Raw genomic sequence first — 21382 nt, forward strand, 5'->3', positions numbered from 1 at the left:
AACCCAAGTCCCTGTTTAAGGGGCTCTTTGCAAAGAGCATCTAAAGCACCGAAAGATGCTGTGCGAGGGGTTTTACTCTGCGTGACTCAAGGCAGCGAAACGCAAGCGGGGAATGAGAACAGGACCAACCACAGCCGGCCTCCCGAGTGGACCTCTCTGCCGTCTCTGGCCCCAACCCAGACGTGACTGTAAGAACCGCTCCGGAAACAGCTGGTGACAGACTCTGTGCTTTCAGCCTTTCTGTTTTCGCTGTTGCCAGAAAAATAATCAGCTCTGTGTCTCAAGTGCTTGATAAAGTGGCCCAGACACCAGCTGTAGCTTAAAACAGTTTCTGGTTTAGTTGCTTTTAGCCAACAGATGGGTGGCCTCCTGGGCTGAGTGTGGCGCCCCTGTCCTCACCACGCCTCGTTCTGTGCCTTCGGTCCTCCTTTGCCTGTGCTTCCGGAGGCTTGGGCTTGGGTTGAGAAGGGCGGTTCTGGGCTGGGCGTTGGCTGCCCGGGGGCTGTGCGGGGCCCGGTCTGCGGGAGGTGGGGAGCAGAGGCGGGTGCAAGGGCAGAGCCTGCCTCTCTCCAGCCACAGCCGTCCTGGCTCTCTAGCTGATGATTTCTTCTGTAACTTCGTTACGTACTTTTAGTTTTTCTTGGTTTTGGACCTTCTCTGCGGCCTTCCTCCTAAGGAGGACGGGACTCCCTCCCCTTCCTGTTGCCGGCCTCAGCTGCAGTCACGGGGTTCCGGGAGCCTCCGCAGCCAGGGGGGCCCCGGGCCTCTGCCGAGAAGCTCACAGACGGTGGGAGCAGGCAGCGGGAGGAGGGAGGCCGCTGACAGGGTAGAGGGTCTGTATTCGCACGCCCTCCCCCAGCCCGGCCTCCCACAGCCACCCTCCCTGGCCACTGCCTTGAGTAATCACCGTCCCCGGGCACCGCCGTGGACTCCCCGCCTAACACTCGGCCGCTGGCCCTCAGTTACCAGTGCGAGGAAGTCCAGGCCCTGCCTTGGCGGGTGGGGTCCGCGGCACAGACGCACCCTCACCAGGGCCTCTGCCCACTGCTCCCGCTGCAGGAAACCCATCCCCCTCTGTCTCCCAGGGAGTCTCCCACCTCCCCTCTCAGAGTGTTGCCTGCTGCACCCTCCACCCGGGCCCCAGTCCCGTCGTACTTCCTGACTGTCGTCTCTGCGTAAGCGTGTCAGTGGCTGGTGCTGGAACGTTCACTCTGTGAGGGCAGGGCCTTGCTTGCCTGTGGAACTGCGGTGTCCCCTCAGACTAGTGCTGGGCCCATGGTGGAGCTGGAGCCAAGTGCACTGCCCGGTGAGTCCTGAGCGGGTGCTCGTCCGGTACATCCCTGCTGGCTGAGCCTTCGGCCGCAGCTGCCGCCGTCACCCTGGCGCGTGTCCCAGGAACGCAGCTTTGCTGCCCGTAGCACTCGGGAGCACAGAGACGACCCCTGGCACGGACAGCAGCCGCGCCTTCCACGGCACCTACTGTGTGCCAGGCGCGGTGTTGTAGTAACTTGTTTCCCTCCACCCACCCCGTGTTGTGGATGAGGAAGCCGAGGACAAAGGGTGACGTCACTGCGGCAGTGGGCCTGGAAGCGGCAGGGCTGACTCTGGCTCCGTGGCCTGGGCTGTCATCCGAAGGTGCCCGAGCTCCTTTCAGGGGGCAGCTTCGGAGGTGAATGATCAGACACGTCCCCTCTCTAGAGGTGGTCCAGGCGCAGTGGTCGTTGCTCCCACTGGCGGAATTCTCTGTGTGGTTCCTGGAGCTATTGCAGGGGGCTGGGGCCGTTCGGGAAGGGGGTGCACACAGTCAGCCCTCAGGCAGGGACGCCAGTGGCCAGGTTTCCCAGAGTCCCCGTGGGGATGTGCAGCTGGGGCTGTTGCTAGCCGCAGTCTAAGGATCCTTCCAGGTGCTAGAAGCTCCCCGGCCATTCCCCGCCCCCCCCCCCCCCCCCCCCCCCCCGGTCCCTGCTTCGCAATCGCTGTCCTGAGGCTCTGCCTGGAGCTGGTACAGAGCTCTCCTAGCCTGTTCTTCAGTGTGAGCTGTGTCACCAGGTGCAGCAAAGATCAGCTCCCCAGGGACGGGCCCCAGCAGACTGGGCTTTAGGCCAGTTCTCACCATGTCCCTGTGAGTGGAGGGCTGGGGGTGAGAGGCCCCAGATTGCAGAGCTGGCAGAACCAGGGTTCAAATCCAGGTCTTTGTGACTCAGAGTCTACAACGCAACTCTGGTTATAGTAGTTCTCTGTTCACTAAAATGATGTCTAGTTACCTCCAGTACATTTAGTTTCCATCATTGTTGTCAGGTGGTGAGAGGGGCGTGAGGTCGAGTGTCCCTCGCTGTGTGCCCCCTTGACCCTTTATAATTGCCCCGTCGCTTCAGACGTGTGGGTGACACAGTGGGCTGCGTGGCCCCTGGGCGCCTTGGGTCGCACCGACGTTGACAGACTGGGTGAAGTGAGGAAGCGCGAGGAGGTTGAGGTGCAGAAGCCAGGAAGGAGCATCTTCAAGGGCTGGACGTGGAAAGGCGTCAGAGGCACAGCAGCAAACAGGCCTGGACACCAGCTGGTTCTCAGGGGTGTCCACACTGGAGATGTAGAGGATCCCTCATGAACGGAGACAAGGAACTAGGAAAGGTCTCCTCCAGAAGGTTGAGGTTAAATGGCTGCCCCAGGAGAAGACAGGACGTCCTCCCTGAGACCAAGTGCACTCGCGTCCGCGTCATCTGTGTTATGGAAGCGCTGGTGTCGCACGTGGCCCTGGCCCCACAGTCCGGCCAGCCCCCGGGCACACTCCAGTCACACACTGGGACCTCCCACGGAAAACAGCCCTGGCTGAGGACCAGTCACAGGGCGTATGAGGAAAGTTACCACCGTGCAGAAGAAATCCCATAGGCACAAGTGCGGACATCCCCGTCCTAGGAACCAGAAACCATGAAACAAATCTGCAAGGGGCTTTAAGAATGTTTGAAATGTAAATGAAGAAATGGGACACATAGTGAGCTTAGGACATTACGAAAAAGAACCAAAAAGAAATTCTAAATATTGAAAATACAGTCACTGCCATGTACTTTCAGATTAAGTAGCTTATTACTGCTTCATGGGAGTTAGTGTACGTAATGTTATTCTTCACGTGTTATTTTTTAAAAGCCCTTTTTCCCCTGAATGTATAATAATTTATGCCTATTGAGAATGTGGAAAATAGAGGAAAGTATGAGGGAGAAATAAGAATCTAGTTACTCAGGATAACTCCTCTTAGTATTCTGACATAACCCCTTTCCTAGGAGGGATCCCACTGCATGTAACGTTTTAGGCGCTGAGCCATGAGCCTGCCCTGTGTCATTAAGCGCTCTTTGACAGCGTGTTTACTGGCCCTGCGGTGCCCCTGGCTTGTCCCACCGCAGTGCCCATCCCTCCCTCCTCGAGGAACCGACGTGCCGTGGACGGTGTCTTCCGCTCTAGCAGCACTCCGGGGGCTTCTGCTGCCTTTCAGACTGTCGCTCAGAGCAGCTGTCACAACGCAACGCATTCAGCAGCAGCGAGTGGGGGACGGATGGAGGGCAGTGGTGTGTGAGCGTGTTTTAGCCTTACTGCTGTATTAATATAATAAGGAATCTGGCTTTTGTCCTGGGATCTTGGGACAGAGCTTCTGAAACCTTGGAATTTCCCTAGTGACCGGAGTGTCCTTACTGTTCCTGGTGGTCCCCTGGACCACACCTGAGTTTATGCTAGAGGAAGACTAGAGACCAGCCATGTGACTAGTGGGCTGGGGCTTTGGGCCAGAGACACCAGCCTGACCTCTTGACCTCTGAGGAGGGCTGAGCGGATCAGTTGAGTTCAGTCTCACGACCAGTGATTCAGTCATTCGTGCCTAAGTAGTGAAACCACAATAAAAACTCTGGACCCAGGGGCTCAGTGGGACTTCGTGGTTGGCGAAGAGATGGATATGCCAGGAGGGTGATGAGCCCTGATTCCGCAGTAGAGGCCTGTGTTTGTGCCCGCCCAGGTCGTGCCCTGTGTGTCTCTTCCTTTGGCTGGTCCTGATTTGTATCCTTTATAATAGAGCTGGAATCGTAAGTTCAGTGCTTTCCTGAGTTCTATAGGTGTGGTTTCTTCTTTGGTTTGGCGTCTCTTCTCAAGGGCCTCCTCCTGGGGCGGGGGCAGGAGCGGGGGCAAGGCCCCGGAAGCTGAGGTCACGTGGCTACGAGAGCGCTCTGGTGGGTGGTGGAGGAGCTGGGCCCTGCCGCCTGCTCACTGTGTGTTTGGGCCTGTGGACGGACGTCCCTGACTGAGCTGCTGCCTTTGGAAGATGGAGTCACGGCTGGGCTGTCGTGGGGATGGTGGAGCGGAGCTGTGAGCGTCTGCATGTGGTGCTGGGCACACAGTGCTCGTCATAAGTGGGAGCTTAAGGCCATTGCTGTCTGCCTGGGGGGAGAACGGGGCACGTGGGGTCAGTGCCTGCCCTGCCCTGCTGAAGACCCCATGCCCCCTCCCCTACCCCTGCCGCCATGGAAGCTGGTTGGCGGCCGGCAGACAGCCTGATGGGGCTTTGAAAGGACGAGTGCCAAGCACTTGTCACTCCTTCCCCTGTTCTGTATGTAGGGTGCTGGGTGCAGGGGCCAGGCCTCGTTTTCTTCTCAGTATCCCCATCACTCCCAGCTTCAATCTGAGAGGCCCGCTGTGTGGACGCAAGAGGCCGGCAGAGCTGGTTCTGACTCGTGGGTGTGAAGGAGGTGGGACCCCACTCAGGGTCGGGCCGGGGGCCCAGGGGCCGTGGAGATGCCGTGCCCCAGCGAGCCTGCCGTGAGCACAGAGGAGAGGTTCGAGGTCCTTTCAGGGTAACCATTCACTCCACCTTGAAGGAGACGGGGCCCAGGGAACCTGACGAAGCTAGACCATTGTCAGGGAGCCGCCCGAAGGAGGACACTGGAACCCACTGGGCTAGAGAGGGCCTAACAGACTGTGTCGCCCACGAGGACCCAGCGTCTCCCGTGCCTTGGGTGGCCGCGTGTGCCGCGCTCTTGGGAAGATTGGGAACAGCTGTCCCGAGTTGTGGCCATTGAGTCATATGTGGTCCCTGAGCCAGCGGTTGGCACCTCTGGTCATTCCGAGGAGATCTGGCCCCGTCCCCGAGGGTCCAGGGGAACCGAGTGGTCGGCATCCTCTGAGGTGCTGGTGGCTGGGCCTCCGTGGCCTCCTGCCGTGTGCGCGGCCCTGAAAGGCCCTTCCCTCTGCTTTCCAGCCTCCTCCTCCCTCTGGTTGCTAAATTCCCCTCTTCTGTGCTTGCTCAGCAGGAACTTCACGTCTTACTTTGATGTACTTCACTGTGTTGACCTTGTGGGTTTGTGTGCGTCTCCCCCACCGGACCGTGAGCTCCTTGAGGGCAGGGACTCAGCCACGCTAGTCCCTGAAGGCGGCACTCGGCCCCGGGCGCAGCAGCAGAGGCCGAGGGGGATGGAACCAGACTGTTATTTCGGGCTCCGGGCGGCTGCAGGTTCTGCAGGAGGCATCGTGGCAGTGTAACGCGGGGGGAGAGGTCCCAGGTGATGCCCCCCACCCCCCAGCCAGTGCTCAGGGCGCTCGCACGGTGGCCCTGCCCTGAACGTGCCCTGCCGCTCCCTCTGAAACGCGGCCGCCTGCTCAGTGCCCTCTGTCTCCGTCCAGAAAAACGTCTAATTGTGTCTTGAACTCATTTTCGTTGCTTGCTTCAGCGGCCTCACTTGGCAGCTGAGGCCATATGCTAATTCCACCCTTTTCATGAAGGAATTCTGCTGATTTTACTTACTTTTTATGGTAGATTTCCCCCCTCTTTTCTTCTTTTTTTTCCCCTGTTTCTCCAGTAAACAGTTTCCTGAGGCCACGCTCTCAGGCTCTGCGACCCTGAGCTCTCAGACCATCTCAGTCGGAGGAGCCTGGCGGGCTTTCCAGCCCCTTTGGCCTGGGCCAGGCAGGGACGCCTGCCGTGGTTTCTCTGCCTCAGACGAGGGGCTCGCCGTGGCCTGGGGCCCTGTCTCTAGAAGGGCCTGTCTGTGTCCAAGGCCACGGCAGCCATCGTCCCTCAGAACAAGCAGAGTGTGGTTTTCCTGTCTTGGTGCCTCGTGAGTGGTGGACCCACCTCTACGGTGGTGGTGGTTGGGAGCGGGGTTCAGAGGGGTCAGGATCTGCGTCCCCACCCTGAGTCTCAGCTTCTTCATCTCTCAGGGGGACTTGTGAGGGCCCCTCCTCCCCATCGCTGGGGGTCTTCTCCCAGGGGAATGCAGCCCTTGGAGGCCCCTGGACACTGTGTCTGCAGGTCCCAGCCCCCTGGTATTCACAGCGTGCGGTCCTGTCCGTGCTCCCTTCTTCCTTCTGTCTCTGCTTCTGGACAAGCACACGTGCCTCTTTGCAGTGTAGGAGGACGTCACCACTACAGAACAGAGAGGAATCCGTGCATGGCTGGTGGAGGGCCCTGCTCAGTGCTTTAACTGCGTCCCAGCTCTGTTCATTCCCTGTAGGGGCACTCGCTGACCACCGGCTCTGTGCTGCTGCCCATTGGGGCCTCTGTCCCTGGGGGTAGGCTGCAGGGGCACGGACGAGTCACAGAACAGGGCTGTCCTGGGCAGCATGGGGACCACGGCACCCCAAGGGAGGGCCGCCTCATCCAGACCACGGAGAGTCGGGAAGATCCCTGGGAGGTGACATCTGAGCTGCAGTTCAAAGTCGGAGGTGCCAGGAGAAGGGACGAGATGGCAGGAGCGCTTCGGTGCGTGGGCTTGTGCCCAGGTCCCAGGGGGAGACAGCAGGGCTGACTGGGAGCTGCGGGGCACATGGCGGGGGGCTGCCCTTCTCTCTGCTCCTCGGGGGAGCTCTGAGCTCTTCCCCACGCAGGGTAACGTGGTGCTTGTGGATCCAGGTCTCTGGGCTGAGCGCCTGCCACCGACTGGCTCTTTACCTTGGGTGTGATGTAGCTTCTCTGGGCCTCCACGTGTCCATCTGCAGAACGTGGTGTTGATAGTGGTACCTGCTGCCGCTAGACGTTAGCTGTGAAGACAACGCGCGGCGCTCGTGGAAAGGGCTCGTCCCAGGGCCGAGATGAGGAGAGCGTCTGTCCTAGAGGACATTCCGGCCTGGTGCCACTGAGGCTTTCCTGCTTCACCCTTCCAGGAAAATCATCGTCTTAGGTCATCTCAGACTTTCTACCTAGTGGGAGCGTTTTGACACTCGGTGTGAGAACCGGTGCTTGAAGCTGTAGTGAGAAGACCACCAGAGAGCAGCCGTGTGTCAGCCCCTCCCATCCTGGTAGACAGGCTGTGACAGCTACAGCCTCGGTTCAGAGCATGGGGGCCTGGGGAGCCCTACACGAGGCGCCGGGGAGGGGCGGCTTGCCCCTTGTGGCCTACAGGGACCGGGTCCAAGCTGAGGTTCGTCTGACCACAGACCCGTGGCTTCGTGTCCCCTGCTGTAGCCCAGTGGGACCTGGTGACAGCGGAGAGCCTGCCACCCTTTCCCTCCAGGATGAACTTTCCTGTCCTCACTGAGGCCCAGTGTGGGTCATGGGGGCAGGAGGGGCCGGAGCTCAACAGATGGGTCCCTAAGTGCTTTCCTGATTCATGAGGCCAAAGAGGTGGTTGTTTGTTCTGGTTCCTCCAACCTCTCTTTCTCGAGAAAACTCCCTCCAGAGACCTCACACTGGGAGCTGCAGGCCGGTTTTGGCCAATGGACATGTTTTGTTTGGGCCATACAGTTTAAACATTTTGTTTTGAATTGGTTGTCAACATTTAAAAATTGGCAAATTTCATACAGTGGTCCAGATTTTTGGCTTCTCTTGAAAAACCAGAAGATCTGACAACTCCAGGCCCACATTCCTTTCTGGCTATGTGGGCTGGAGCTGAGGGGGGACTGTCCCCTCCAGCCAGGGCCCAGGAACGGCTGCAGCGTCTAGACTTGTGCCTCGTCTCGCGCCAGGCGTGCCGCTCAGTTGAGGACCCACCAGGTCCTGCGGGTGTTCACGTCTGCCCACCACCCCCGCCTCAGGACAGGTTCAGTCACGACCGTGGATGAGCACCTGCTGGGCCAGGTCCTGGGCCGTGAGGTTTGCACGTGGGATCTGGGAGCTCCACGCTGCCCTGTAGGTGACAGGGGATCTTGTTTGCAGACGGGTGAGGGTGAGGCTCAGAGACCCGCTCTCCCCGGACAGGCAGGGAGGGGGGCTGAGGTGGGAGGCAGCGTGTCCCCCCCACATCCCGTCCCTGTTCTCACGTGGCCTGTGTCTGCAGGCGTTTCCCCTCACACCTCTGCACGGGGAGCGAAGGCATGTGGGCCCTGAACCCAGGGCACGGTTCTTCCTTGGGATCACGGGCTGCTGCCTTCAGGAGAAATCCTCTTTGGTGCCACTTCAGGGAGGAGGCCTGGTGGAAGGACAAGGGGCCTCAGGTCAGGCGGAGCCTGGCTCTGCTCCCGGCTCCACTACCTTGGTCCAGCTGCTGCGGCAGTTGTGCCTCCTGGATGCCTCCCCTTCCCCGTCCCCTCTCCCTCTCCGCTCCCCTCTCCCTCTCCGCTCCCCTCTCCCTCCCCTCTCACTTAGTGAGTGCTGACTGTGTACTGAGTACTGTTAGGTGCTGTTCTGAGCCCCAGGTGGCTCTTGCAGAGATGGGCTGTTGGCTGCACCTTGACCAGCCACGTTGAGACCCTTGATCATTGCAGCCGCTGTTCAGAGCGGTGAGGCTTTTGTGCTCATTCTCACAATGGAGCTCACACTGACAGGGCCCTGGGCTTGCAGCGTTTTAGTGAAAAACACTGACTTAAAGGTAGCATTTTCACCCAGGCCCCTTGTGAAAGCATGGGGAGGACCTGGGTCGGACGGGACCTCCTGCCCTGTGGGTCCCAAGGCTGTGTGAGGCCCACCACACAGCCTTGGAAAAGGTTCGTAGTGGCTTTATCTCCATTCTGTAGATGAAGAAATGGCCTAGAGTGCTTAGCTGCTCCATGGAGCCGAGGCGCAGACTCGCCACCGTGGGGCCTGACCACGGCCTCTGTCCCCGAATCTGACCGGACACCGCGTGTCCAGGGACCACGTGACAGAGATTCAGGAGTTCTCTGTCCCGGGAAGTCCTGTAGGTCCTGGTTGGTCGGCAAGTCCGAATGTTTACTCGGTCCTGCTGGGGAGACGCCCTGGTTCTGTTCTGAGGTCCTCGTGCCCGCAGATGACCACAGGGTAGGCCTCCAGGGTGAGGTTGTCAGGGCCCCAGACGTCCCTGGTGGTGAAGGGGCTGCGGGCGCACGTTCCCGCACCCTCCTCTCAGTGTTTGTCCAGAAGGAGCTCCTGCATCCATATTTGGTGATCTGTCTCTCTCCCCAGCCCCCTACAAGGTGTCTGCCAAAACCCTGTATAATTCGTATCATCTCCCAAGCTGTTATAGTATATGAGGACAGAGAATAATTTAGTTATTTTTGAAAAAAGATTCTTAGCAAAGGTAAGAAGGGGGGGGGGAGTTTTCATACTCACTGCATGAAATAGACAATATTTCCTGAGACAGGAGATACGAGCCTCAAAGAATTTAAAATAAAACATTCATTTTATTATTTTTTTAAAGAAGGAAAACGAAAAAAAAAAAAAAGTAGAATAGTCAGTCTTTTTATCCTAAGTACAGATGAAATTGATTAAACCTTAAAGACTGGCCTCCGCACACCCGGTTTATTAATTGAAGAATTTCCTCTTACCCAGAATGGGAAGTTCACATTAAACCGAGCTGGCCCCTGAGTGGCAGTGACACTTGAGAGCTGAACGCTTTCCACAATCCTATTTTCTCTTCGGAGCTAGAGGAAATCCTAAAATGGTTAAAGGGGGGAGGGGGAGGGGGGAGAGAGCAGAAACCGTACATTTTAAGGAAGGCTTCTTTCATTTCCCTGTAAAGCATGAAATCAAATTATAGCTCATGGGCCACAATTATTTTATTTCTACGTTTCAAATTCCATTTTCTGCTCCTTTTCGCTGCTCTTGAACAGGAGTTGTACTGTTGTGCAAAGTCAGCTAAAAAGATTACCCCAGACAGACTACGACACAGTAGCTTAAGGGAGCAGGGGCAGGACTCCCTGGCTCGTGAGAGCCCGCGGCCCTGGAGCCCACACGCACACCTCCATCTCCTCCGTCCGGGAAGGAGTGGCGGCTGACCCGCTTCGGCCCCTCTGCCCTGAGGAAGCGTGGACACCTCTGCTCTTCCTGTGCGCCCCTCCGAGGAGGCCGCTGTGAGCGGTGTATGTACTCTGTCCGGTGCTTCCAGGGCGGCCAGGAGAGACGGTGTGAGGCCATGCCTGGCGCCCGGTAACACTCCTCCCTGGTGGGGCCAAAGGTCATGCCTTTCCCAGTTCTCATCCAGTCCCCCTATTTTGTCGAAGAGAGAGCCTCGATCTAGGGCTAGTGTGCCTTTTACCGGCTCTTGCTGATCCCTTAGTAGCAGAGCAGGCCTGGGGCTCAGTTTCAACTGGAGTTAACATGGACAGCAGTGCGTTCCATTGTTCTGCTTTGTCGTTTTGTTTATCTTCTCTGTTAACTTCTCCTTACAGCGCGTTTAGTGCATTTACTGTCGTGTAAAGTTCTTTTTAACGTAAATGCATTTGAGTCCAAAAAAAGGGCTTGATTTAAACATGCGTAGCTCAGCAGTGGCAGCAGTAGTGGCAGCAGTAGCGTCCCTGGGCGTGGCAGGCCCACGGGTGGGGAATCCGGGTAACTCGGACTCCCTCCCTGAAGTAGGACACGCCAGCTCTCCAGACCCCCGGCGGAGAGCTCCAGCCGTCCAGCCCCATCTTTACCTGCCCTGCCTCTCAGGAGGTTCTCGTAAAGATCCAGCCGAAGTCCTTCATGCTTCCATTCAAGCTCACGTCGGCCACATGGCCCGTCCTTCCGAACGGGGCCCCAGCCGCTGCCCAGCCTCCACCCGCACAGTCGTCACCCCGCTCCGCCAGACGCCAGCATCGGGGCTGGCCGTGGCGTCTCGCACCCCTCCCCGCCGTGCGCTGACTCCCGCTCCTCCGCTGAGACCCCCCCCCACACACACTGCGGCTCACAGACCAAGGCCTGGGTTTTCGGTCTGTGTTCGCAGCCTCCAGCACAAGACACAGCTCGGGCACAGCGTCATTGATCTCTGTTGGACCGAGTGAGCAGACTGTAGCTTCCCCACCTCCTCCACTTGGTGGACCAAGAGTCCAGTCCTGACGCTGAGATTCCGGTCCCTGCTGGTGTATAGAACTACCTGAGTGCCTTGTCTTGGCCCGCAAGCTGGAGGGGAAGGCTTGTGTTCTCTCCCCATCTGCCCACTCACTTGTGATGCCTGCTGGGATCCCGGGAATGGGAGATAAAACTGAACTAACAGGCCCAGAACGATGCATGCAGACGGGACCCAAACACTCAGGGGCCGTGGGGCTTCATCTGCAGCCTCAGTCCGGCGCCCACATGCTACCTCTGCCGCAGGAGCCCTGCTGCCGCGCAGCTGACATCAGGGACTTCTGAGGGGTCCAGAGGTCACGGCGACTCGACTGACCCACTGGGAACCGGGTCAGCAGCAGGCACCACCCGCGACTGACCCCACTGGAGACCCGGGTCAGCTCCAGGCACCACCAGCGCCTGGCAGTAACCCTCGGTCAGTCTGTTTCTCCATCAGACTTTGATCAGGCGACAGGAAGTGACATAACTGGCCCGTCTTGTTTTTTTCAGAATCCCTAGTATTTCCCCAGAATGAATCAAACAGTGTCCTTCCCGATTCCCACGAACCCAGGGTAGGAAATCATTCTGAGACTAGAGGGGCAGAGTGAGCGAGTGGGTGGGAAACACAAGGCAACAACTTGTAGCTCACAAATGACCCTCTATATTTCTCAGTCTATCAGAGCTTTTCATCTAGTTGTACTGACTACAGAATCCTTTAAAGGTTTGCAGAATAATTATAACAGGGTTAGAGTTTCTCAGTACTTTAAAAAATTACAATTTCCAATTCTGTAGATTATACATCTTAATCATTTCAGAAATAAAAATAAAGGAAAACTTAGAAAGGTCAGCATTTAACAAGTTATCTGTGAGATGCAACTTTCCTTCTGGGACTAAAGGGGGGAAAAATGTGTTCAGGGAAAAGAAGTTTTCTGCTGGAGAGACTGAATATAAAACTTTAAACATTTTAGCAAATCAGATATTTAACCCAAATTTGATTTTTAATCAGAAGCTATGGGCATCCTAAAAAAGGGGAAATAATATCAAATTTAAAATAAAGAAAAAAAGAAATTTAACTGGTGACATTAAGTATTCACTAAGCGGTGCAAACGCACCGTTATCGACAATGTAAACCGCAGTGGAAATTGATATCCTGCTATCATCACGGCCATTTCCCAGTACACCGACTCCCCGACTGCGGCGGCCTCCTCAGTCTGTGCGTGGGGACTCGCGGGCGGAGTCGCTGTGGGAAGCGCCTCGGGTACAGGGGCCTCCAGGAAGTGCGCTGCTGGGATGATTCTTCCTGGCGGAGGAGGGAGAGGAGTTACCGCCACATGGAACAAACACTGCCAGCCCCCAAATCCAGCAGACCCAGGAGGCCCCCACAGGGACCTTGGGAAGTGCCAGCCAGTGGCCTGGAGCACCGTGTCCCCCAGTACGCAGGCGATCCTGCAAAGGGGGCTCCCCCACAAGCATCCTGCTGAATTCCCCCAGACCAGCAGGGAGCCGCCTGAGCGGGACCACCTGGGCAGGACTGGACATCTCCCCCGGTCACCCAGGTGCCACGATGCACTAGCTGCGAAGCCTGGCTTCCTCTTCTCTGGGAGAATGAGGAGCTACACCAAACGGACCAGGAGGAGAGCAAGCTTCAGGCGCCCCGGATCCCGTAGGTGATGAGCTGACCCAGCATCCAGCAGGACCAGCGTGCCGCCCCACTGGCAGGGAACCCCAAAGTGGCTGCCTAACCCAAGTGGCCGGCACACGGGTCGGGAGCCGAGCCCGGGCTCGGGACTGCACACGGCTGGCTGCAGACAGGTGGGCCCTGGAAGGGGCGCTGCGCAGCCTGCACGAACTGCCCACACTCACAACCAGGAGGGGTCGTGTAAAAATTCTTTACAGGTCGGCAGATGTGGCAACACCCGGCCTGCACCTGACGTGGCCGAGGAGCACTTTCACCCGGGGCCCCGCAGCTCCCCGTTGCCCCTCCTCTGGCATTTGTACTGCCCGCCTGGCTCCTGACAGCAGGTCAACTCGTGACTTCTGCCTGATGTGCGTCAGCTCTGACCCTCACCACAACCCCGCGAGGAGGAGACCCTCCCGTGCTAATAGAGAGAACTCTGAGGTCAGGTCACACGACAGTGAGCAGCAAAGGCAGGGCTAGAACTCGGAGCTGTCTGAATTCAAATGTCTGCTTTTTCTAGTGCCAGCTGCCTCTTGGCCGGAATCCTGCATTCCTGAGTCTCTGGGGACCCTACGGCGTCCCGAAGAGCAGGTGGGAAAGGGCCCGAGGACGGGAAGAGGAAGGGGAGTGGACAAGGTGCAAAGGCAAACGGCCAGTGTCCTCAGGACAGCCCTGAGCCCGGGCACAGACCCTCACCACCACCCGGAGAGCCCAGGACAACAGGGCAGCGTCGGCAGAGGAGGGACAGGAGAACGACAAAGAGAGCGCGTCAGACACAAGGAAAAACTAAGCAGCCGAGGACAGGACAGGAGCCAGAGACGTGCTGCAGCCCTGCCGAAAGGAAGAAAAGCCCAAACCCAATGCGTGCCGGAGACTTGCAACAGGACACCCGCAGCGCTGAGTGGGGAGGGGGCTGGCCGAGAGCGCAGGGTGCGTGGTCCAGAGTCCTGGGTACCCACCCTGTCCGGGTCTGTAAACGGGGGAAAGCACGTAACGGTGACTCAGGGACGATGATGGGTAGCTGTCCAGGTAAAACTCAAGTTAGATCTCCATCTTGCCCTTTGCATCAAAATACAGTCTAAATGGATTAAGGTTGGAAACATAGACATTTAAAACTGTAAAAGTACTGGAAGAAAGCACGTGAAAAAATATATATAATCTTAAAAGTAAAAAAATACCTAGGTAAGATACCAAACCCAGAAACAAGAGAGAAAGAAAGACTGACCATTTCAACATAAAAGTCAGACATTTCTGCATGGGAAAAAGAAGTCATAAAACCCAAAGATAAGTGGGGAGAGAAGCCTAAAATGCGCCTTCCCCTCAGAGGATGTGCTCCTCAATGTTTAAAAAGTTCCTTTAGATTGGCAACAAAGAGCAACACGCCAGTGGGAGTGGGAAGCAGTAGCAACAGTGCCCATGCAGCACCCCAGCACCTCCTCTTGGCTCCTCAGTGTTTAAAAAGTTTCTGTAAATTGGCAACAGGGACTTCCCCCTGTGGTCCAGCGGCTTAGACGCCGTACTCCCGATGCAGGGGGCCCCAGTTCGATCCCTGGTCAGGGAACTAGATCCCGCGTGCATGCCGCAGCTAAAGACCTGGCGCAGCCAAATAAATAAATAGAATATGGAAAAAATAGATTAGATGAATAAATAAATAAATTGGCAACAAAGAGCAACAATCCACTTGGAAGGAGACATGGTATGAACAGTCCCGTGCACGCACCCTCAGCACCTACCCCTGGCTTCGTTAAGTTGGCAACAACGAGCAACAGTCCAGTCAGAAGGGAAAGCAGTATCAATGGCAACCCTCTGGCCTCCATCCCACCCTTGCAGGGCAGTCGGGGAGGCCAGGTCAGAAGCAAACAGTGCACGGTGCGTGAGTTTCACGGACAGGTGGAGGGTGCTAAGTGTCCTGGGGAAACAGGGCAGGAAAAGAAGGCTCGGAACGTATGGGAGGCGGGCGGGCTGCAGCCGTGATCGAGCTGTCCGGATGGGCCTCACTGAGAGGAGATATTTGAGCCAGGACTCAGAGAGGGCTGGCAGTTAACCCCTGGACAAGCAGGCCGGGCAGGGGGAGGGGCTGGGGCAGAGGCCTTGCAGGGTGGCAGGGGTCCAAGGACCAACAGGGAGGCCAGGTGGCTGGGGGGCGTCAGACAGGAAGCAAGCAACTCACATCAGAGTGAGATGCCCTCCTCGCCCACAGCAAGAGGCAGCGTGAGTGCCCTCCTCGCCCACAGCAGGAGGCAGCGTGAGTGCCCTCCTCGCCCACAGCAGGAGGCAGCTTGAGACTACACCGAGACCTGGTTTTCACCTAGCGGGCTGACAAAATGGCGCTGGGCACAGGAAAGGAGCTTCTGCGCAGGGAGTCCTCGCGCTGCCAGCCCCATTAAACGCACGGGCTCCTGGAGCCCCTAGCAAGCCTGCCGGGCTGCCCATGTAGAGATGAGGGGCATCAGGTCACAGAACTGGGAGGGGGCCAGCGTTCACGGTCGAGAGACTCCCCTGCCTGGTGCTGGGAGGTCATGGTTGTCGTTCACAGCCCGACACCCCCGACTTTATCTTGGCTCGTTTTGCTGGACCTAGGTCATCGGGCAACTTTCTGCAGAGTCAGCTGCCCTGTTTCCTCCCTAACCTTGTCCTCTCTTCTCCCAGGGGCCCAGATCATTGACCTGATGATGCTGGTCATTGACGTGACCAAGGGGATGCAGACCCAGTCGGCTGAGTGCCTTGTGATTGGGCAGATCGCCTGCCAGAAGCTGGTCGTGGTGCTGAACAAGACAGACCTCCTACCCGAAGGGAAGAGACAGGCGGCCATTGATAAGATGACCAAGAAGATGCAGAAGACCCTAGAGAACACCAAGTAGGTTTGCTGATGAGAGGGCGTCAGGGCGCACCTGCTTCCGCCGACCCGGATGGGGCAGGCAGGGTCCCGCCGGGCGCTTGCTCGCATCCCGGGTGGAGGCTGCAGTGCTGTTGCAAGAGGCCAGAAGAGCCAGGAGCACAAAGAAGCCACAAGTGGGTCATAGGAAGGGCGGTCCAGCTCTGCACCACGTTCGGAATCCCAGGCTGCCGGTGTCTTGCCGGCTCACCGCCGTGGGGTGTATCCTGCGGGAGCAGTCAGAGCCGGGCACCGCCCGGACAGGTCCAGGTGTCAGCCCCACGCCCCCCGCACCCCTCCCCATCCTGTCGGTGAGGACTCAGTCCTGCCTGCTTACCACCCACTTAGCTGCACCTCGGTTATCGAAAGGGAGAGGTGCGTTTGGGTGATGAGTGGATATCTGTCCCAGAGACTTATAAAGTCGGACGGATGGATGGACCGGTGGATGGACGGATGGAGAGGACACAGAGAAAGGCCAGATCACATGGCCTGTAGTATTTCATGCCAAGGGGTTATGATTTCATCTTGTGGGAAGTAGGGGCGGGGGGGTGGGGGGAGTCCAGAGGGCAGCAGGGAGCCGACAGGGAGAGGACAGCAGGGCGGCCCGGGAGGTCTAGAGCAGGAGGCCCTCCAGCCCTGTCGAGCTCCTGCCGCTTACCGTGGAGGTCTGCGGGGGCAGGAGGGTGACGGTGCTCCCGGGCAGGGCGTGGGGGAGGGGTGTGGGGACCGCGGGGCAGAAAGCCACCTGGGCACTCGGGCGGCCGTGGGCACGACTTGTTCCCACGTGGTCAGGAAAACGAGAAGGCACTCTGCTGAGCGCACGGTGTCGGCAAACCTTGCTCTATTGGCTCCTCTCCTCCCCCCGGGCCAGCGCCTTTTGATCGATACTAAATAGCAGTCACTGGGCAACAGGGCTGCTTCCTCTTTGCTCCGCAGCCCGAGACAATATCCTGCCTTGGCCACCTCTCCTTCTCCTGCCTGTGGAGGGCACGCAAGTGGAAATGGTTTTGTTTCCCCGTCATAAAGATTGATATGCCTTCCCATTTATGATTTTTTTTTTCAGATCTAACACCTGCAGCTCTCCCTCAGAATTCTCAAGTTGGTTAAATTAAAGCTTCAGCCCTGAGAATGGGCCAAATATGTCATAAAAGATTTCCTAGTGCTGCTTTTGTTAGCAAAATTCATCAATCTGATAAAATCGACACATTTAGATAAGTGTTGCATAAGAATTCAGACTTTGTTATTCCCAGCGGAAGTGGATATGAGACTGTAAAAAGGAAGATAAAAAATTGTATCTTCTTTTTAGTGAGTTATTTGATCTCCCTGCCATTTTATTTACTTGTCAGAAAGGGGAGACCAGGTCCTTTGGACTCCTGCATAAAAGCCCAGCACAATGTCAGTGTCATTTGCTATAAATGAGACCTTCTGGGAAGGGCTTAGGATACTATTAAGGGTAAATTAATATCACCTATTTCGATCAGTTAAATTTAAGGAAAATTCTCACTTACGTGTTTAAATTACTATTCCTATTTTAATTTATTGGTTGAAGGTCAAATCACAGCGTTTCTCACACATCCAGAGGATATGGGCCACCGAAGGGCCTTTGACACCTCTGCTCTCCTCATTCAGCGCGCACCGGGCTGGAAAAGCTCCAGTAAGGAAAGCTTAGTGGGCCAATGGGCCTGGGCCAGCCAAGGCAGTCACCTCTTAGGAGAACTTAGCTGTTACCTCCGTGCAGCGAGAACTTCTTTAAATCATTTTAAAAGTGACGATTTCCTTTTCTTATGGTGCCTTGTTAGGTAAATCCTTTGTAAATGCTGGTCCAAATATGAAGAAACTTTTTATCTAGAAAGGAGAAATTTAGACTGCTGAGCTATGTACGTATCAAAACCTAAGAAGTGTTAAAAAAAACAAAACTTTTTTTTTTTCCTATCCAAAGAGTCATCGAAAGAACCTTTGGAAAATAGAGAAAAGGAGTTAAAAGAAAGTGGAGACCACCCAAAGGTTTCTCAGAAGAGCAGCTGCTGACCTTTTGGTTTACTCCATTCCTGTCTTTTCACCGTGCATAGTATCACCCCCACCCTTTCTTCCACATTCAAAAAATCGTAGTAAAATATACATAACATAATGTTTATTATTTTATCCATCTGTAAAGTTACAATTAAGTGGCATTAAATACCTTCACAAAGCTGTGTACCCATCACCACTGTCTGTAACCTAATCCTTTTTCATAATCCCCAACATAAACTCTGTCCCCACTGACCAGTCACTCCTCCCCCCTCCTCCCCCAGGCCCTGGTAACCTCTGTTCTGCTTTCTGTCTCTGTGAATTTGACTGTTCTGGGGACCTCATATAAATGGAATCATGCAATATTTGGCCTTCTGCGTCTGGTTTGTTTCACTTAGCGTAATGCATCCGTGTTGTAGCGTGTGTCAGAATCTCACTCCTTTTTTTAGCCAGATAGTATTCTATTGTGTGTGTAGGCCGTATTTTGCTGATCCATTCATCTCTTGATGGACACTTGGGTTGTTTTCTTTTGGCTGTTGTGAGTGATGCTTCTATGAACATTGGTGTACAAATGTCTATTCCAGCCCCTGCTCCAGTTCCTTTGGGTGTGTGCCTAGGAGTGGGATTCCTGGATCACATGGTGACTCTACCTTTAACTTTGGAGGAGCCTCCATACTGTTTTCCACGGTGGCCGCACCGTTTTATGTCCCCGTCAGCAGTGCCTCAGGGCTCCGATTTCTCTACATCCTCGCCAGCACTTGCTGTTTTCCTTTTTTCTCATCGCCATCCTAGTAGGTATGAGGTGGTACCTCACTGTGGTCTGGGTGCGTTTCCCTAGTGACTGATGTTGAGCATCTCTTCATGTGCTTATTGGCTACCGCATGTCTTCTTTGGAGAAACGGCTATCGAGTCCTTTGCCCATTTTTTAGTCACGTTGTTTTTGTTCTTGAGCTGAAGGAGTTCTTTATCTATTCTGGACATTAATCCCTTGTCAGATTTGCAAATGTTTTCTTCCATTCTGTACGTTGTCTTTTCACTTTCTTGACAGTATTCCTTAATGCACAAAAGTTTTAAATTTTGATAAAATCCAATCTTTTTTCTTTTGTTTCTTTCTTTTCTTTTCTTTTCTTTTTTTGCCTGTGCTTTTGGTGTCATAGTCCTGAAATTATTGCCAAATTCAACGTCGTGAAGATTTTCCCCAATTTTTTTCCTCAGAATTTTACTGTGTTAGCTCTTAAGTTGAGGTCTTTGATCCATTTTTAGCTATTTTTTTATGTATGGTATATGTTAAAGGCCCACCTCCATTCATCCGAGGATATCCAGTTTTCCTAGCACCATTTGTGGAAGACTGTCCTTTTCCCTTTTGTCCTTGTCAAAAATCAATTGACCAAATATACGTGGGTTCCACTGGTCTCTGTCTGTCCTTATGCCAGTACTGCGCTGTTTCACTTACTGTCCCTTTGGGGAAAGTTTCCATTGGGAAGCTGAGTCCTCCAACTTTCTGCTTCTTTTTCAAGATTATTTTGGCCATTTGGGCTCCTTGCAGTTCCCTCCCATTGGAATGTGAGGATCTGCTTTTCCATTCCAGCTTAGAAAGTGACGGTTGGAATTTTAATAGGGACTGCATTGAATCTGTAGATGGTTTTAGGTAGCATGGACATCGTAACAGGAGTAAGTCTTCCGATTCATTGACACAGATGTCTTTCTATTTATTTAGATTTTTAAAAATTTCTTTTATACAGATTTTGTAGTTTTTGGTGTACAAACCTTACATGTCCTTGGTTAAATTTATTCCTAAGTGTTTAATTCTTTTAGATGCTATTATAAGGTCAACTTTGCTGAATTCAGTTCCCCCTCTTTAAACGTATAATTGTAATCATGAAGTATTTACATTTTTGATTTCTGCTTTTATTACTTAACATTATATAGAGCAGTTCTTCATGTAACCATCACCCTGTTCCTGACCCTTTGAAATGGCTTAAGTTTTCCTTCTTGTAAATAAATAGTCCTGGGTGAACGTCTTTGACCATCATTAAACTTTGTCTGTATTTTCGGTTTTTCCTCTTGAGAGAGCCCCAGGTATGGGGTCACTAGGTCAAAGGGAAGGAGCCCTTCAGAACCTTTTGTGCATCTCTGTGTTCTTTTCCATTTTACACAGGTGCCAGCGGTGAGCTCTAGTATCTAATTTAAAAATATATATGGGGACTTCCCTCGCGGTCCAGTGATTAGGACTTTGCCTTCCAATGCAGGGGGTGCGGGTTCAATCCCTGGTTGGGGAGCTAAGATCCCACGTGCCTCACGGCCAGAAAACCAAAAGATAGAACAGAAGCAGTATTGTAACAAATTCAATGAAGACTTTAAAAAAATATTTAAAAAAACACATATTTGAAACATTTAGGATAGAATGTTGTTTTACTCTTGTTATAATATGTGATTCTTTAATTACTGGTAAGACTGAACATTTTTCCTTAAGTGTATTAAGTAGTTGTGTTTTTGTGTGTTTAATTTGCGCCCATGTGTTTTGTCTGTTTGCCTCGTGATTTTTAATGCTTCTCTTTTTGGTATTCAGGAGTGTTTAATATTAATAAGGATGTTGTTATTAATTAACCCTTTGTCTATCATATTTCCTACAAATAAGTCTTTTGCATTTGTTGTTTGTCTTTCTGTTTTAGTTTTTTTTTTTTAACATGCAGAAGTTTCCAATTTTTATGTAGTCAAGTTCTTTGGTTTTCTTTGTGATTTCTTTATCTCTGAAAGCATTTAAAATTACTCTTGCATAAGCATTTATCCATGTTAACAGAAATAAAAAGAGAAGACAAAAAGGTACCCACAGTCTTCCCAACGCAGCGAATTAAAGTGTGTTTTCCCTCGGAGCCCTGTCAGTCTTTCCCACCTGTGTGTAGCTTGAGGTAGTTGTTATTACAGCCTTGACGTTGTTCTGTGTTCTAGGCTTTTTTGTTTATCTTTCCACTAAACGTTATTGTCTCACAGCACCCTGGGTGCATCTTTCTCCCAGACTCCCTCTGTGTCTCCTCCTGCCTTTAAACCCTTTCTTTTCCCTTGTTTATGTTTTAGCCACGGCCGTCTGCTTAGTGCCCACCTTCTCCCCGGGACTGGGTGGGATGCCAAATCCACGTGACCTGGCTCCTGCCAGCGGGCTCCTACAAGGTGTGCATTCCGTACCTGCTCTACGGCTGACTCACTTTCTCTCTCAGCGTTGGTATTTCTTCCTCTGTAAAGTGGGAGCTGGTAAGTCCAGCCTCACGGTGTTTATTATGAGGGAGCGTTTGACATTGGGGCCTGGCACATTGTAGGGGCTTAGTAACAACAGCTGTAACGTGCGGAGCACCTACTGTGTGCGTGGCCCTGTACTAGGGCTTTCCTGAGTGCAATCAGTCAGATGCTCACAGTTACCCCAGGCTTTTGTATCTGGCTTGACTGGTGAGAAAAATAAGGCATAATAAGTATCGCTGGTTTTTTTAGTATCACTATTTTGAATTCTCTTCCAAACCTAAAACATAGACTCTCTTTGTTTACATCTTTTACACGAGTTACACACACACACACACACACACACACACACACACACACAGATTCACGTGCACTTTTTTTTTTTTTTTTTTTTTTTTTTTACTGATGTGAGTTGTTTTTG

The 21382-nt window shown here is 53.9% G+C and overlaps 1 protein-coding gene across 7 annotated transcripts in view; it reads left to right on the forward strand.

Moving 5' to 3' along the window:
• EEFSEC (eukaryotic elongation factor, selenocysteine-tRNA specific) overlaps positions 1 to 21382 on the forward strand; it is a 188832-nt gene that overhangs the window by 46678 nt on the left and 120772 nt on the right. For all 7 annotated transcript variants that reach the window (XR_003431113.1, XR_003431114.1, XR_003431115.1 and 4 more), the window contains exon 2: positions 15498 to 15705. Coding sequence is in view for 3 of the 7 variants with exons in the window: in XM_027098501.1 (XP_026954302.1) it covers positions 15498 to 15705 (208 nt within the window). In the remaining 4 variants the exon portion in view is untranslated. The remainder of the gene's footprint in view (positions 1 to 15497; positions 15706 to 21382) is intronic.

This window comes from Aethalodelphis obliquidens, unplaced genomic scaffold, assembly GCF_003676395.1.
Source record: "Aethalodelphis obliquidens isolate GAN/ISIS:26980383/991018 unplaced genomic scaffold, ASM367639v1 scaffold123, whole genome shotgun sequence".
Classification (NCBI taxonomy): Eukaryota; Metazoa; Chordata; class Mammalia; order Artiodactyla; family Delphinidae; genus Aethalodelphis; species Aethalodelphis obliquidens.